At 35.0% G+C, this 16,930-nt stretch overlaps 1 protein-coding gene across 3 annotated transcripts; it reads left to right on the top strand.

The window, feature by feature from the left end:
* Nucleotides 1–210: 210 nt before the first annotated feature.
* LOC106753412 (probable 6-phosphogluconolactonase 1) lies at nt 211–7,760 on the top strand. 3 transcript variants are annotated; one of them, XM_014635216.2, is made up of 4 exons: nt 211–269; nt 919–1,111; nt 1,192–1,327; nt 6,934–7,760. In XM_014635216.2, exons 2-4 carry the CDS (start codon nt 939–941, stop codon nt 7,423–7,425), a joined length of 801 nt encoding a protein of 266 aa, XP_014490702.1. In that variant the 5' UTR covers nt 211–269; nt 919–938; the 3' UTR covers nt 7,426–7,760. The 3 variants fall into 3 exon arrangements, with proteins under 3 accessions (XP_014490702.1, XP_014490703.1, XP_022633236.1); XM_014635217.2 differs by lacking the exon at nt 211–269 and adding an exon at nt 310–333; XM_022777515.1 differs by lacking the exon at nt 211–269 and adding an exon at nt 340–422.
* Nucleotides 7,761–16,930: the final 9,170 nt, after the last annotated feature.

Genomic DNA, 16,930 nt, shown 5'->3' with positions numbered 1-16,930 from the left:
TCTATCAATTCTGATTGGTTTGATATATGTTCTTTTTTTTTTTGACTATTGTATTTTATAATTTTGTAATGATTATAATAATAGTATGGAAATTTTTATGATTGAATTCCTTGGAATGGTAGACAATCCAAATCTTCACACAAGGAAAAAATAATTATATATATATATATATATATATATATATATATATATATATATATATATAACATCTTCTCCATTCGTCAGCTTCTTCTGCGAACCATCTTCTCTCTATTTTTATATTTTTCTATGTAAGTGTTTTCTTTCGTTATTTTGTTGTGAAAAGTTTGGATTCTGTGTGTGATACAGTTTCAGGTTATGTTAAACTGCATGAGACTATGATTGACTATCATGCTTTGTTCTTTTATTAGTTTCCGCAGCAGTAGAGGGTGTCAATTTAACATGTATTATGATCTGGGACATGTGTTTCTTCTTCTGTAGTTTTCTTTTTCTGCTAGTGTGCGCTTGTTTTGAGCCGTTTTCATTTCTAGGTCTCGATCTCTGGAAATTTAGGTTGTGGCGATGATACCTTTTTGTTCAATTGTTTTCTTTTTTGACAATTAGAGAGTCCACTAGCAAATTGAATTCATGGGGGTTAGCAGTAGCTTATAGATTTAAAAAAAAAAAAAAAACCTTCAGCTTTATAATATGTAGTCAAACAAAAAGTAAAAATTGAAGTAATTGCTTAGCTATATTCTTATTTTCTGTTTCGCTTGACCAGAAATTTGTTTTCTGGATATGAAGCTGGATCTTGAACAACTTTGAAATTTCCTTTGTGTTTTAGGTTTTGGAAGACTAAATGTTAAAGCTGTTTGTATTTTGAATTTCACTAACTTTATTATTTCTACATGAAATGATTTTGATGCTTTTCTTTTTGTCTTTTCTGGTTACAAAATATAGCTATTGGACTCTCTGGAACCATGGCTCTTTCTGATGGTCAGAAAAATAGAGGAGAGTTGAGGATTCATGAGAGTTTGGACGAGCTAATGACTGATTTGGCAGACTATGTTGCTGAGTTATCAGAGGCATCAGTTAAAGAGCGAGGAGTCTTTGCAATTGCTTTATCTGGTGGTTCTCTCATTGGCTTAATGGGGTATCTGTATCTTATCTTTTTCATATCTTTCTTTGCTTTTATGATTTATTGTTGATTTAAAACATTAAGTTTGGTTACAGAAAACTCTGCGAAGCTCCATATAACAAGACCGTGGACTGGTCCAAGTGGTATATTTTCTGGGCTGATGAGCGTGTTGTGGCAAAAAACCATGCTGAAAGCAATTATAAGCTTGCTAAAGATGGCCTTTTGTCCAAGGTTGTGCCCCATGTTTCTCACTGCTTTATCCAGTTTTAAGTAACAAAATGGTTTACTCTCATAACAGTTTAAACTGTTCCTTTCTATACCTTCTGCTGATTGCTTCTTAAAGAGGAAACTCTAACAAAGTAAAGCAGTGATATCATCTAAAAAGAAGGAGAGCTTTGGTTTCTTCTGGTCTTGACAGATTGCTGAGAAAATTTAATAGCTGTTTTAATTTGAGTGCACACAAAAAGCTTCGGAAAATTCTCTTGGTCACATGAAACATTATATTTTTGCTGCAAGGTGACTATTTTTGAATGTGTGTAGTCAATAAAGTGGTGCTTCTTTTAGTAGTTTGGATTTTATTTTTACTATTTATGAGATTTAGCTTTTATTCTGACGTGGAAGTTGAACCTTAGTAAGGTAGTAGTTTACCCTTTATAATTGACTGGATTAACAGGCATACGCTGTAGTTTGCTACAAATTGCTTCTGCATTCTCTTTCTTTTTTGAAGGGTGGAACAGAAGGCATATACATATATCCACATAAGTTTAAATTCTCAAAAGGCTAATATCCAAATTGGTTTTAAGTTGAGGAATGGATTGTGCTTGTTCTGAAAGATTGTGATGGTGAATATTCCTAGTTTATGCACTAAGACAGTTTGACAGGGGCATAAAGTCATTCTTTTACAAAATCGTAGAGGAGTCTTTCCTGAATATTCTGTCTATATAGATGAATGTTATGGTTTTTTCAATTTCTTTTACATGTTAAATCCTTGATCTGAAGTTTATATGATTGCTCATGCACCTTTTTGTTTAAATGTTTGTACTAGTATGTTCCGCTAAGATAGTCCGAATTGAGGGGATGACTTCTCCAGTGATTTCTTGAGTCATGTACATGGTTGGATCTGCCATAGAAACTTTAGCAACAAAGTCAGGGACTGGGAAATATATCTCAGAGTAGGACTACTTATTACGGACCACACCTGGAGAGGCCAGGAAGAAGTGCCCTGGTTTTACATATCTCAGAGTCTCTTCTTGCACAAGTTAGGACTGAGACTTTTTTCTTGAAAAGATTAATTATGATAGCAGCTGGTGCTGACAAACATAAGATAGCTGGAAAACCCAAATGGGCCTCCAAATCGATCCAGGAGATCACTTACAATACTACTCTGTATTTGGTAATGGTGAGATATGTTATGGGTTGTGCAAACTGCCAAGATGAATTGAGATTCACCAGTTAGTTCTCTTGAAAGATCATTTTAGTTGAGATATACTGTAAGTTGATATGGTCTGGTATGTCCAAGGGACTGAGATCATTGTAAAGGTTTCCAAAATTTCATGGAATTTAGGTTGACTGTAGTTAACCTGGTTTGGAGTATTTGTGACATTGTTACAACAACAGGATGCCTGGTGGATACATCAGCAAAATGTTGAGGGTTCCAGCTAGTTGTGAGACTTGATCTTTGGAAAATCCTGATGCAAAAGCGGTAGGTCATTTGCTACACCTATCTTTGTTCATCCTAAAAAATTTAGTGCGTTAGCTGTTTCAGTAATATAAATTAATTGAGTCCCATATCTTGAGGGATCTGGTTTAAAATTCACGGTGTGAGACCCCAACTTGATAATTTGATTTGGCAGTCATTGGCTTTCCCTGTTAATTCTCTGGCATTCTTGCATATCCTCGGATTCATTATTAAATTATCAATTGCAAACCGGATCTGCACTTTACTTCAATTTTTTTAATTGCTTTAAACTTAATGGAAGATGCTCAAGAATCCAAACTCGCCAATTGCTCCAGGAAAATTCTTCTGGACAACCTCGGGTTGAAGCAAGATAAATGTGACTGGAGTTGTCCTATTCCTGTTGTTGACTGAAAAACTAAAATGTGCTTGCTGAAAAACATGTTTGTCTGAAATAATAGGTTGGAAATCAGAAATTTTTACATGTTTAGCCCCAGAACTTGAATCCTTGTTTGCGAGGGAAATGAGAACTTTTAGCAATACCTGATGTATTGGACCTATATTGATAGATGACTCAAATGTTTGCTGAAAATCATGATCAAATATCACAAAGGATCTTCATGCATTTGAGTAAGACCTACTGGTTGCTTGTAGAAACTACATGAGTTATGAAGGTTTTGACTGAGAGATTCATATTATCACTAGAAAATAATACTTCCAGTTAATTAGTAGTCCTACGGTGGACGCTTTCTCATTAACTTTATCTAAACTATCAGCTGAAATATTGAAGTTTCTCTTCATTATTGCACTGTCTATTACTTGTTTAATTTTCCACTGTTGTGTCTTCAGTTTCATTAGCTTACCGTCAAGGTATAATACTTTCGTGTTTGAGCATTTTAACTGCTTGATGGCATGTTGTGGGTGTTCCCAACATCTAATTTTCTAATTGCAACTGCTGTGTAATTTGATTCATTCGAGTCTGTGAAGCAAAAACTTCCCCCCCCTGACATCTGCATCCTGCAGAGATTAAGTACCCCCTTCTGTTTCATTCTCAATTTTGCTTTGAAATTACTTCATTGATGGCTTTGAAGGACCCGTGATTTTCCGGAAATGGGAGCCAATGACCTTGATAATTTTTTAAGATGGATCCATATTTTGAAAAAGAGAGCTTTGGGTCCCTAATACGTGCTCAAAGTGAATCTCTGGTTATGTTGTGAGGCTCAGGAGAAGATGCTGAATCAAATTCGGCACATTCTCTTATCGAATCAGTTTACATTCATGTAGCCAATGTGTTAAAAAAGTTCATTGGCTTAAGTGGATTTGCAGTTCATAAAGCTTGCTAATGCCAAATATGTGAAAGGAAATCGCTCGTTATACTACCTCAGAAACCATAACTGGTGATACTTTCAGAATTTATTGATTCTCCAGCAGACAATATCATCAGTAAACACAATTTCTGCAGCAAGAGCTTTTGGTTGCAAATGAACTTTTTTTTTATATATATTGACAATATGAGAAGTAGAAGCAGAAAGTTCTAAAAGGAGTTATACTTAATTTCGAAACATTTTACAGTAACACTCATTTAGTTTTGGGCTTTTTATAACCTATCCTCCAAGGTGGATGAGACCAAATAGCTCTTTCTTGGATGGTCGTTTACGTTTCATTTACTGGGTTATTAAACTATGCGCGTTACCAAATACCAATTACAATGGTGGGGATTCCTACAGTCCTAAGAGGATTGATCATATCATTATAAGAAAGAGGAATTCATGCAACACATAAGAAATCTTTCAAATTGGAAGAATATTGCACCTGAAAGTTTGTTATTTTCTTGCTACAAAGAGGTAGTACATTGCCAGTCGGTTGCATGTGCCTCCAACTTTTCTATTTTCCTTCCATGTATGGGAAGTTGGTTGTCAGGTTTGTTTTTCAGGATAAAGGTCTCAAATGCTGAGGACCAACAGTTATTCTTGAACGTTGTGGCATTATTATACTTAGAATGAGTTATTGTGCTTTAGTAATGATTTCTTAATGACAGCAATATGTAGGGGTGAATTTGAAATAAATCCTGTACAGCAAGTGTATGGTGCTTTCTGCAGGATTGCCATGCAGAAAGGCATCTTGATCCACATTTCTATTTTCCATGATCCATGGGTATTTTCTGGGAGTTACATGGATATTAAAGAATGACGAGGAATATAGGAATGAATTCTTGAAGATAATATGTCGGCAGTGTTTTTGTGTCCGAGTATGATTAATTACAGTAGAAAACTAGAATGTAATTATTGGACACAAAAAAGGTGTAATTAGATTGAATTTTTTTGTCTATATTCCTACTTGATTACCTTAGGCCTTGTTCACTTGAGTGGATTTGGGAGAGAGTAATTGAGAGGATTTGAAGATAATTTTTTTTGTTATTTATTTGAATAGATTTGAAGATAAGTGAGAGTGAATTTGGAAGTAAATTTTTTTAATCTGTCACATAAATTAAATCCTATACTAATTCTCACAAACTTTACTTCCAAATCCATTCTCGTTTACCTCCAAATTCACCCAAATAAACAACAAAAAATATTACCTTCAAATCTTCTCAAATCTACTCAATTATTCTCCCTCAAATCCACTCAAGTGAATAAGGCCTTAGTGATATTGATGTGAATTTTACGTTTGATGAATGATTTAAATTGGCTGAAATTTATTTCTTGGTCTAATTTATCCTCTATGCCATCTTGGAATCCCCTATGAATTGAGATGTATGTTTTCTGCTTGGAGTCATACAGTTTGAGTTAGAAGTTTCCAAGCATTAATGAAATCTTAGTGAAATACGAGACATCCACCATGATGGTCATAAATTACTGAGGCATAGTTTGGAAAAGGGGGTTCTTAGCACATTACATATTATACCTTCAGCAGACTATGTATGTATGTACTGTGTCAAAAATGCTTTCAGCATTCAAGAAAACTATTCCCTTATTACAGGTTAAATGGAAATATAAGATGCATTATGATATCCCAGGGGTGTACGACTTGCTTTTGATGTATTTATCCCAACAGTTTTGTAAATGAATACAGAAAAGAGGTGTGGTTCAACTGTTGTCAAAGGTTTTTTGTTTTCTTGTTTAGCTAGATGATTTGGTTGTTCTCCATGATTTACGTTTTATAAGGATAGCTGTTATTCTAATGATATATACTTTTGCATTTGGGGAATTGGAATATTTCTATATTCTAGGATCTACAACATTGAATATTCAGGCGTTAGGTTTATGTCTTCACTATTGTCCTTCCGTGCATTTCATTTCTTAAATGTTTTCCTGTGTTGTAGTTGCTATAATTCCAAGGTGTTAATTAAGAAAATATAAATGTTCCTGAATTGAATTTTTTTTCTTCTGTGAAACGCGTGACAAACTTGTTGATAAATTCCTTGACAGCAAAATATATAATTCAGGATTTGCTTGCTCTCTTTCTATTTAAATACTGAGTTCAACAAATGCAGCATGTGAACCTATGATATAGGAGTCCAGATTCTCTGCTGGTTTTTTTGGTATTGTTTCTCTGCCGTGTTTTCAAAATACTCCGATGTATTATGAAAGGTTTTAATATATTTTAAAAGTTAAATACTTTTTTTTGTCCCAATTTTGGTTACGAATATTCAAACTGGTCCCCATTTTATTTTTCTGTTCAATATAGTCCTAAAGAACGTAATTATGTTTAATTTAGTCCTTTTTATATTCAATGTAGTCCTAAAGAACGTAATTTGTGTTCAATTTAGTCCTTGTTTGTGGTTCACGGAGTTTGTAAAAATGACTAAATTGAACACAAATTACGTTCTTTAGGACTACATTGAACAAAAAAAGGACTAAATTGAACATAATTACGTTTTTTAGAATTATATTGAACAGAAAAATAAAATGGGGACCATTTCTAATATTTGTAACCAAACCTGGAACAAAAAAGATATTTTACCTATTTTAAAACATAATACTTTGAAGCCACGGCAGAGAGACAGCACTAAAAACTCAGGTAGAGAATCCGATATAGATCTTTAGATTAACGTGAAAAATAATCTCCTTTTTTGTCTCTGTATGTCTATCTCTTTAAGATTCCATGAGATTACTTGACATCCCTTTATATTTCTCTGCTGATATAATTATTACATTAGCAGGTTCCTATTGTCCCCAGTCATGTGCATTCTATTAACGATTCTGTGTCAGCAGAAGAAGCTGCTGAAGATTATGAGTTTGTGATTCGACAGTTCGTGAAAACTCGTGTTGTCAGTGTCTCAGAGATTAGTGACTGTCCAAAGTTTGATCTCATTCTACTGGGATTGGGTCCAGACGGCCACATTGCCTCATTGTTTCCCAACCACTCAGCACTGAATGAAAGGGAAGAATGGGTAACTTTCATTACTGACTCCCCTAAACCCCCACCTGAGAGAATCACATTCACCATGCCTGTCATCAATTCTGCATCAAATGTTGCAGTAGTTGTCACTGGTGACAGCAAAGCAGAATCTGTGCACTTGGCAATAGATGATCTTGGACCTGACTGCCCATTAATACCAGCCAGAATGGTCCAACCAGCTATGGGGAAGTTGGTGTGGTTTTTGGATAAACTGGCTGCCTCAAAACTTGAAGAATCCAATTTAAACAAGTAGGAGTTGTTGTAAGTTTGTATGTAGTGTTAAGGGATTTGGCAGTTGTTGATCATCCTCAGATCCTGTCTCTGCTTCTCTCTTTTCTCTTGGATAGAAAGTCTTTGCTTTTTTTTTTTTTTTCCTTTTCTTGCTTTCTCTTGGGAGGTTTTTGAGGGAAGTGTGGTATAGTTTTTGTAAGCGGCCAATAAAAGTTGTGGAGAGCATCATTTTATGTTCCAACACCCTTCTTTCCTTCTGATTCCTCATTTGGGTTATTGGCTATGATGATGGCCACTTGTTTGCAATTTAGAACGAAAAATCGGGTTCATGTAATTCTAAGAGTTCACTTTCCCACACCCTCCCAGTTTCTTACTTATCTATTTCAATTCAATTTCAATATATATAGTAGTTTCTACTTTGAGTGCCCCCATCATTTTGTGTTAAATGTTATTATATTCGAGGAGAGAGAGGATGGTACATGCCATCAAATATCTAAGGCAGTTGAATATATTTGTCATTAAGTACATATATCCATTTTTGGGCATAAGTTCATATTTACTACATTAAGTTTGGAGAGTTGGAAAATAGAAAAGATAAATTTTTAAGGAATGTAATACTTTAATATAACTAAGGTGATTACTTATATTTTTCTATCATTCGGAAAACATACAGGGCTAGGGCATTCAAGCTTTGGAAAACAAGTTTGTGAAACAGAAGAAGTTGTACTTACCCTTAAGAAGGCAAAAGCCAGATGACATGGAACAATCAGATTGGAAGTTGTTAGGTCGACAAACATTTGGTGTGATCCAGTTAACATCAGTCAAGATTGTTGCATTCAACATCATGAACGAGAAAACAAGTGGAGATTTGATGCAGGCATAGTCAAATATGGATGAGAAGTCATCTGCAACCAATAACGTGTAATTGATTCGCAAACTTGTTAACCTCATCAAAATGGGTGAAGGTAACTCGGTTACTCATCATATTAGTGAGTTTAATACAATTATTGCATATAACTTTTGATGATGAAGTAAAAGCATTTGCTTTATTATCATCTCTTCCGAAAAGTTGGGGTGAAACTATTACTGCAGTTAGGAATTCTTCCCACAACAACAAGTTGAAGTTTGATAAAATTTGTGACTTGATCTTAAGCGAAGATGTTCACAAGAGAAGTTTAGTGATGGAAAATGACTTCAAGCTTCAATCAAGAAGACCCTCCAAATACAGAGAAAGTAGCTAAAAGAGTAAACTGATGTAGTGAAATGGATGCATAGAAGATGTTACATGAATGTGTGAATGAAGGCAACGATGGTGTTTGGAGCCTCTAAGCTTAGAAGGTCTTCCTACTAAGGAAGGAAGCTAGAGGAGTTGAATTCGAAATCCAAAGGGTGACTAAAGATATAAGAGGCTGGAATAAATTCTTTAGCATTTCATTACACTTAAAATTGAGACAAATACAATGAGATGACCCTCCTATTTATAGGTGAAGAAGGGCCTTATTTCTGAGCTAATTTCCCTCATATTTTCAAATGAAAATGTGCAGGAGGCGCCAACTAATTTGGATCACGCAGGTCATGATCCAAACAGGTCAACAAAGACACATAGAGAAAATGCCACTCGCACGGCTCAACTTCAGAGGATTTCAGTTGGGCCAATTCTTATTTCAGAAGCTAAAAACCTTTACAGTTCCAGTCCGGAAGCTAAGTTCTCAATCCAGAAATCACCCATTTTGCTTCCTAGCTTAGCTCCTTTGCTTCCCTAGGCTAATCAAGCTTCTTGGCTGGTTGATCCATGACCTTCTAGCCTTATTGGATCCTATAAAACAAGAATTACAAGTATTTATTGATTAGAATCCTTCTAAGGCTTAGAGAAAAACAAGAAAGAGCTTTTATAAGTTCTTCTTCTACTTCCCTTTCTTAACAAGAAAGAAGGACTTATAAAAGCTTTTTCTTGTTTTTCCTTAAGCTTTAGAAGGATTCTAACTAATAAATACTTGTAATTATTGTTTTGTAGGATCCAATAAGGCTAAGAGGTCATGGATCAACCAGCCAAGAGGCTTGATTAGCCTAGGGAAGCAAAGGAACTAAGCTAAGAAGCAAAATGGGTGATTTACGAATTGGCATCTTAGCTTCCGAATTGGAATTGTGAAGGTTTTTGGCTTCCAGAATAAGAATTGGCCCAACTAAAACCCTTTGAAGCCTAGTCACATGAGTAACATTTTCCCATGTGTCTTTGTTGGCCTGTTTGGAGCATGGCCTGCGTGATCTAAATTAGTCGGCGCCTCTTGCACGTTTTCATTTGAAATTAGAAGGAAGATTACCTTCGAAACATGGCCCTTCTTCACCTATAAATAGAAGGGTCATCTCATTTTATTTTGCCCACTTTTGAATGTAATGAAATGCTGAAGAATTTATTCCAGCCTCTTATACTCTTTAGTCACCCTTTGAATTTCAAATTCAACTACTCTCCTCTAGCTTCCTTCCTTAGTAGGAAGTCCTTCTAAGCTTAGAGGCTCCAAACACCATCATTGCCTTCATTAACACATTCATCAAACACCTTCTATGCATCAATTTCACTCCATCAATTTACTCCTTTTGCTGCTTTCTCTAGATTTGGAGAGTCTTCTTGATTGAAGCCTAAAGTCATCTTCCATCAAAAGGCTTGGGCATATGAGTGAGAAAGGAATGAGACTCATGATCTCAAAAGGTCAAATACCCAACTTAAAGCATGTTGACAATGGGCCTTGTGAACATTGTATCTTTGGAAAATAGAAAAAAAAAATTAGCTTCTCCAAAACAGGTAAGACATCTAAAGTTAAAAGACTATAATTGATGCATAGAGATGTTTAGGAGCCAACTCTAGTGAAATCCCTTGGTGATTCACAATATTACATAACCTTTATTAATAATTCTACAAGAAATGTATAGGTCTACTTTCATAAGAATAAATCTAATGTCTTTTCTGTATTTAAAAGTTAGAAAAAGGAGGTTGAGACTCAAACAAGTTTAAAGGCTAAATGTTTGAAGTTTGATAATGGTGGAGAATATGAAAACGTTGAATTCAAGGATTTTTCTTGAGATAATAGGATCAAAATGATCAAGATAGTTCCAGGACCACCAGAACAAAACAGTATGGTAGAAAAATGTACAAAACCTTAATTGAGAAAGCAAGATGTATAAGAATTTAGTCAAGACTACCTAAAGCATTTTAGGTAGAAGCAATAAACACAACATCCTATCTTATAAATAGAGGATCATTAGTTCCTTTAGACTATAAGTTACCTAAAGAGGTGTGGTTTAGAAATGAGGTAAGTCTTTCACACTTAAAAGTCTTTGGTTCTGCTTCATATATTTTATTGGACTCTAATAGCAGAGATAAACTGGACTGTAAGGAAAAACAATGTTATTTCATTGTCTATGGATTTGACATATATGACTGCAGGTTTTGGGATGAACAAAAAACAAGAAAATTATCAGAAGTAGAAATGTTATTTTTAATGAAAACATGTTCTATAAAGACAAGACTATATAATTCGTAAATGCATAGCTAAAATCATTAGTAGAAATTTCAGAAAGTGATGTAGTCAACAGAAGGAAGAATACATAAGTAAAGTTTGAGTCAGAACTAGAACACGTAGTAGAGTCAAAAACTCCTAAAGTCGTGATTAGAAGATCCAGCACAACAATTGTAGCACCACAAAGGTATTATCCTTTATTAAACTGCTTGTATTGACTGATGTTGGTGAGCCAGAGCATTTTGATGAGGCTATGCAGGGAGATGAATATGTTAAGTGGGAACTAGCAATGAAAGATGAGATAAAGTCTCTTCAGAAGAATAAAACATGGTCTTTAACCAAGCTACCAGAAGAAAAGAAGATTTTGCAAAATAGGTGGGTCTATAGATTAAAAGAAGAATCAGGCGATAATAGAAGATATAAGGCTAAACTTGTAGTGAAAGGGTTCCAATGGAAACAAGGCATTGACTTTACAGAAGTTTTCTCTCCTGTTGTCAAGATGATTACCATCAGAATCATCTTAAGTATAGTAGTCGTAGAAAATCTTCATCTAGAGTACTTAGATGTCAAAACTACATTCCTACATGGGGATCTTGAAGAGGAAATCTTTATGGCACAACCAGAAGGTTTTGGAGCACAAGGCAAGGAGAATTTTGTAAACAAGCTTCATAAAAGCTTGTATGGATTGAATCAAGCACAGAGACAATGGTACAAGAAGTTTAATGAGTTTATAAAAAAACTTAGGTTTTCACAGATATAAAGAAAATCATTGTTGTTACGTGAAAAATATAAGTTGACAATTATATCATCCTTCCTTTATATGTTGATGACATGTTTATTGCAGGAGCTAATATGGCAGAAATTAACAAGTTCAAGAAAAAATGGTCAGAAAATTTTGAAATGAAGGATTTTGGCCCAACTAAACAAATTCTTGGTATGAGAATATACAGGGATAAATCTAAAGGTATTATGAACTTATCTCAGGAGAAATATATAGAAAAATTGCTTAGCAAATTCAATGTTAGAAATGCTAAAAGCCAAGATGCACTTTTGGGAACTTACTTAAAGTTTTCAAAAGGGCAATCTTCTTAGACAGATGAAAGAAAGTTACATGTCTAAAGTACCATATGCATATACAGTAAGAAGCTTGATGTATGTTATGTTTTGCACCAAACCTAACATAGCACATGTAGTAGGAGTTGTGAGTAGGTTTCCATCAAACCCTAGAAAGGAGCATCGGGAAGGTATGAAGTGGATATTGAGATATTTAAGGGGCACTTCAAATATGCATTTGTCTTTTAGAAGAATTAATCTCACTTTACAAGGATTTTCTGATGCAGACTTCGGAAGAGATCTAGATGATAGAAAGAACACAACAACTTACATTTTTACATTGAGTGGTACAACTATCTGTTGATTCACTGGCAAGTGTACCAGATCGTGCAAGTAATATAATCGGTAATACCCGATATCGTTCTTCCCAAGAGACTCGAAAGGCTCGTTCGTGTGAATCAAAATCGTAAGACTTGTAAAGAAAGAATTAATTGTTGTGAATGCAAAGACATAAAATAAACATGCAATGTGGTTGATTCAATTGACGAAAAAAACTATGGATGAATGAAGTTGTTGGGGGTTTACAATTTCATCTTATTCACTCTCTCTTATCTACTCCTCTTGTTTAATGTGCTTGATTATCTAATTGTTATGCAAACTTTCTTGGCCTACCCTTAACCCGATCCCTCGGCGAGAAGAACCTATTACTAATTACCGGCTTGCTATCCCTAGCCTCCCTTAGCAATTAATAATGCATTAAGAACAGAAGCAAACCAATTGATCGTCCTACCCCCTATCCCTAGGTTGGTATTGCTTAATCAAGGAATTTCTCACCAGTTCATGACAGTACTGTACGTTCCCGTATCAATAGAGACAAACAACAATTATCCAATGAGTTAAACGATAAAAGCATTAAGCGCATATGAGAACCCAACAATTGATAATCAAAGCATATGAAGAGTCATATAAATAAACAAGAGTTTCGATAAAAGAGAGTTTCAAAAGATTACATTGTTTCCCCCAACAACAAAAGGGTTTAGTTCACCATTGTCATGGTGAACTTAGATGAAAATAATGGAAGAATAGAAAAGCAAACCCTAGATAAGATGAAAAGGAGCCTAGGCATCCAAGAAATCCTCTCCAGAGAATGAAAATTAGGTTTGGTCGCCCTCTTCTGTCAAAAGAATGAGAATGAAATCGCAACAGGGCTATTTATAGTTGAGGAGAGTCACAGAAAACAGGCCCAGGCCCAGGCCCAACGGACAACCGCCCGGCGGCACACTTATGCCGCTCGACGGTTTACCCCTAATCGCGCCACCGCCCGGCGGCAGGGGGCCCCCGCCCGGCGGTTTGCCTCTGATCGCAAATCCGCCCAGCGTCCACGCCAGGTGCCTCCTCCTCGCACTGGACTGCCCAGCGGTGAAATTTTGTCGTCGGGTGGTTCCTAGACTCTTCTTTTCTTCAATTTTCTTCTTCTGTCTTGAGTCTAAGACCTTCATCTTTAGTCTCCATGTTCACTTTCATCAAAATAGCTTCAAAATAATGCAAAACAAGCATAATATCGCTAAAAACAGCTTTTGACTCTTGACTGACTCATTTATTGGGTTTTACTTGATTCTAAGCTCATTTTAAGTCTTAAAGGGTGTAATTTGGTCTAAAATGACACATGAAAATAACTGTTTCTCAATCGTTATCACTATCCAATTATTAGGTAGCACTAAAAGTGCATTTAATCCTTTATCAAACGTTCAAGCTTAAAGGTGTGAGAAAACCGATAGAAACACTTAGATGGGAAGAGATCATCTACCTAAATCTATTCTCGGTAACCTAGTAGAAAGAATAAAAAATTAGTATGTAAATGAAAGTTCATGTTTGTGTTGAAAGGATTTTTTGTCTCCTAAAATCTCAACAAACCTAAATTCCCCACTAGTGTAGTATAGGGACAACCTAGGGTCTAATCCAAGGACTTGGTTCTTGTTAAGATAGAATTGTAGAATTAAGCCTATTTATTTAATAAAACTAAAACTAGGTGGGGAAAATGAAGATTAAATGGAATCTGAAAAAAAAAAGAACTAAATGCTAATGCAAACGAATGATTTTATCTAAAATGAATGCAAAAGGGGAAATTAAAATGATGCAAAGGAAAAGAAATAAGACTGTAATCTATGATGGAGAAAGATAATTGGAATACCTAAACTAAAATGACTTATCAAAAGAAACTAAAAGAAAAGCATAAGAATCTAAAGGTAGAATGCAATGGAGGTGACACTTGATTGGAAATGCAATGATTAACGAGAAGAAAATCAAACTCTAATTGGTATATACAATGCTAAAGAGATCAAAACAGAATTGAAACAAAATAAAAATGAAAGAAAAGTGAATATAGAACAATGAGCCAAAGCTGAAATCAAAATTATATGCACACATCTTAACACCGTAATATCAAATTCAGAATCAACAATTAAAAGTATTGGAAAACTAAAGGGAATGAAACAGGTTCCTAAAACAATCATCTAAATGTAATAAAATGTTGAAAACTTAAAAACAAAGTTTAAAAATCCTAACAGGAAACAAGAATCAAACTCACAATGTAGAATTAACAAAATGAAAGTGCTAAAACAGTAAATGCAAGTGCAGGGAATGTAAATGAAATTGAAAGGCAATGTAAACTGGATCAAACGAAAACATAAACTTCGAATTAAAATCTGAAATGAAGAATACAGAATACCAGAGTCCAAGATTCCATCGTCTGTCACCCAATGGAGAGATCAAAGACACCAGCAAAGCAAAGTTTTACTCTCTACGAAAGCTATAAACCTAAAACTAAAGCGAGAGAATAGGAACTGAGAGTCTAAAGCAAGGTATAGAGCGGTGTCTGTCACCCACCACTTGTGCGTTTCTATATTACAAGGCTTCTTTATATAGGAGAAAACAGAAACAGAAAAGATGAAAAGAGGGGGAAAGGGGAGAAGAATCAGTTACAAGTTTGGAATATTCTTGAGTGCCTCTAACTAACTCTGACCTTGCTCTTCAACCGTTCAAGCTTCAATCGATCCAGCTCTACGATCAAGATTATGGTCCGATTAGCTTCTGGGCCTGCTTCCGTTGGGCCTTTGAAGCTCATCACGTGCTTCCAACCAACTCAGATCACGAACTGCTTCTTTCTTCTCAGCCATCCGATCCACTCTGCTTCGTCTTCTCTGGTCACGAACCCTAACGAGGGTTGAGAGAATTGGGAAAACCCCAAATCAGAGCCTAATCTCCTTTTGCCCATTTGAAGCACGAACTAAAAGACCCATCTCCCAGCTTTGCCTTCAACGCTGTTGAAACGCAGCGTTTCATTAAGTCCCAAGGGCTTCAGCCAATTTCTTTCACACACTGCACCCATTTTAATCAGCACTGGGCTTTTAATTCAGCCCAAAATCGTCAGCCATTGCCAGCCAAGTCTCTATGGTGTGCACCCCTGCAACGGTCCAAATCCAAAAACAGCAACCCAATAATATTGCATCAGTCCATCACAATCCAATCTACAAAAAGAAAGAATTTAACAGCAAAATAAAATCCTATAATTCTAAAAAACAATTTTTTTACATTTAAAGAAAAGAACAAAACACTTATTTATTAAAAAATACTATTTATTTAACTAAAAAGGAAAAAATTAACACTATTTCTACAAAAAACCTATTTTTATCCTAATTACTCTAAACTATCTTAATTCTAGAAAATTAAAAACTAAATTATCCTAAAAGAAGAGCATTAACATAGAAAAATGAGGATATTTATAGACTTAACAGTTTGTCTCTTAATTAAAGTCAAAGATTGTTTGTGAAGCATTAAATGATTGAGAGTGAGTCCAAACAATTCGAGAAGAGTTTACTAGTTTGAAAAACACAACATCTGGAAGCTCAAGATTATTGGTCAAATTTTAGGCATGGAATTACACGTGATTGTTGTTAAAAAAAAGCTTTTTTAGGTTAAAAAGAGTATATTCAAAAGGTCTTTCACTATTTTTTTCTTGATGATGACTAGTCATTTGCTAATCCTTAACATTTTTCAATTATTTATGTGTAACCAGTACTCCTTTACAAAAAGTTAACAAGGAATAAATTATTGTCTAGTGTATGCAATTGTGTGCACTAAACTTGATCTTACCCAAACAATCAGCAGTCTAGTGAGTAGGTACATGGTTAATTTGGGAAAGTAATATTGAAAGTTGATGAAGCATATTTTCAAACACCTTGAGGGTATATTTGATGTTGGTCTCATCTATAAAATTGACCTTGAGTGTACTTGTATTGGACATACATATTTACACTACTACAAAGTTGTGGATAGACAATACCAAATAGATAGCTCTTTCTTAAAAAAAACGCTATCTATGAATACATGGAAAAATAGACATCGCTTATTTAAATAAGCGTTGTCTATTGGGATACTAATACTCAACGTTTTTCCAAAAAAAACATTACCTATAGATAATTAATATTATTTTTTAATTCATAATTTGAAATAGACCAATAGACAAAAATTTTTTTAAAAAATCGTTATCTATTAGTTATTAAAAAAATTGTAAAAGCCTTTGACCACTTTCACTTCTCTCCTTTTCATTACCTTGCATTTCCCTCCTTTGCATATGCGTTTCTGCACCTTCACTTCCCTCCTTCATCGAGAGAAGAAAAAAAAGGAACCTACCATCGCCAAGACAGAACCCTTTGGTGAGTCTGTCGTCATGATGTTGCCTACCCTATCGTGACGATGTCGTCATTGAAGGGGGTTGCTCCTTCATCGGTCTGCCACATTTGTTACCTTGTTGGGTTGAAGGAATTATTTTCCCCGTTCTCTTTCCCTAATTCTGTTTCCCATAACCTAAACTTCAGTGGGGTGCTCACGTTCGCCCACCCATTGGCGTTGAAAAGTTTAAGGTTTTGACTTTAACTCAATGCATTTCAAAATTGGTGG

This window comes from Vigna radiata, unplaced genomic scaffold (genome assembly GCF_000741045.1).
Source record: "Vigna radiata var. radiata cultivar VC1973A unplaced genomic scaffold, Vradiata_ver6 scaffold_228, whole genome shotgun sequence".
Classification (NCBI taxonomy): domain Eukaryota; kingdom Viridiplantae; phylum Streptophyta; class Magnoliopsida; order Fabales; family Fabaceae; genus Vigna; species Vigna radiata.
The sequence above is the reverse complement of the archived record's forward strand: the minus strand, read 5'-3'. Positions and strand labels throughout refer to the sequence as shown.

Coding starts and splice junctions, on each gene's coding strand:
- LOC106753412 (XM_014635216.2), top strand. CDS start 939: ATGGCTCTTTCTGATGGTCAGAAAAATAGAGGAGAGTTGAGGATTCAT. Junction 1,112..1,191: donor TCTCTCATTGGCTTAATGGG/GTATCTGTATCT, acceptor GTTTGGTTACAG/AAAACTCTGCGAAGCTCCAT. Junction 1,328..6,933: donor AAGATGGCCTTTTGTCCAAG/GTTGTGCCCCAT, acceptor TTACATTAGCAG/GTTCCTATTGTCCCCAGTCA.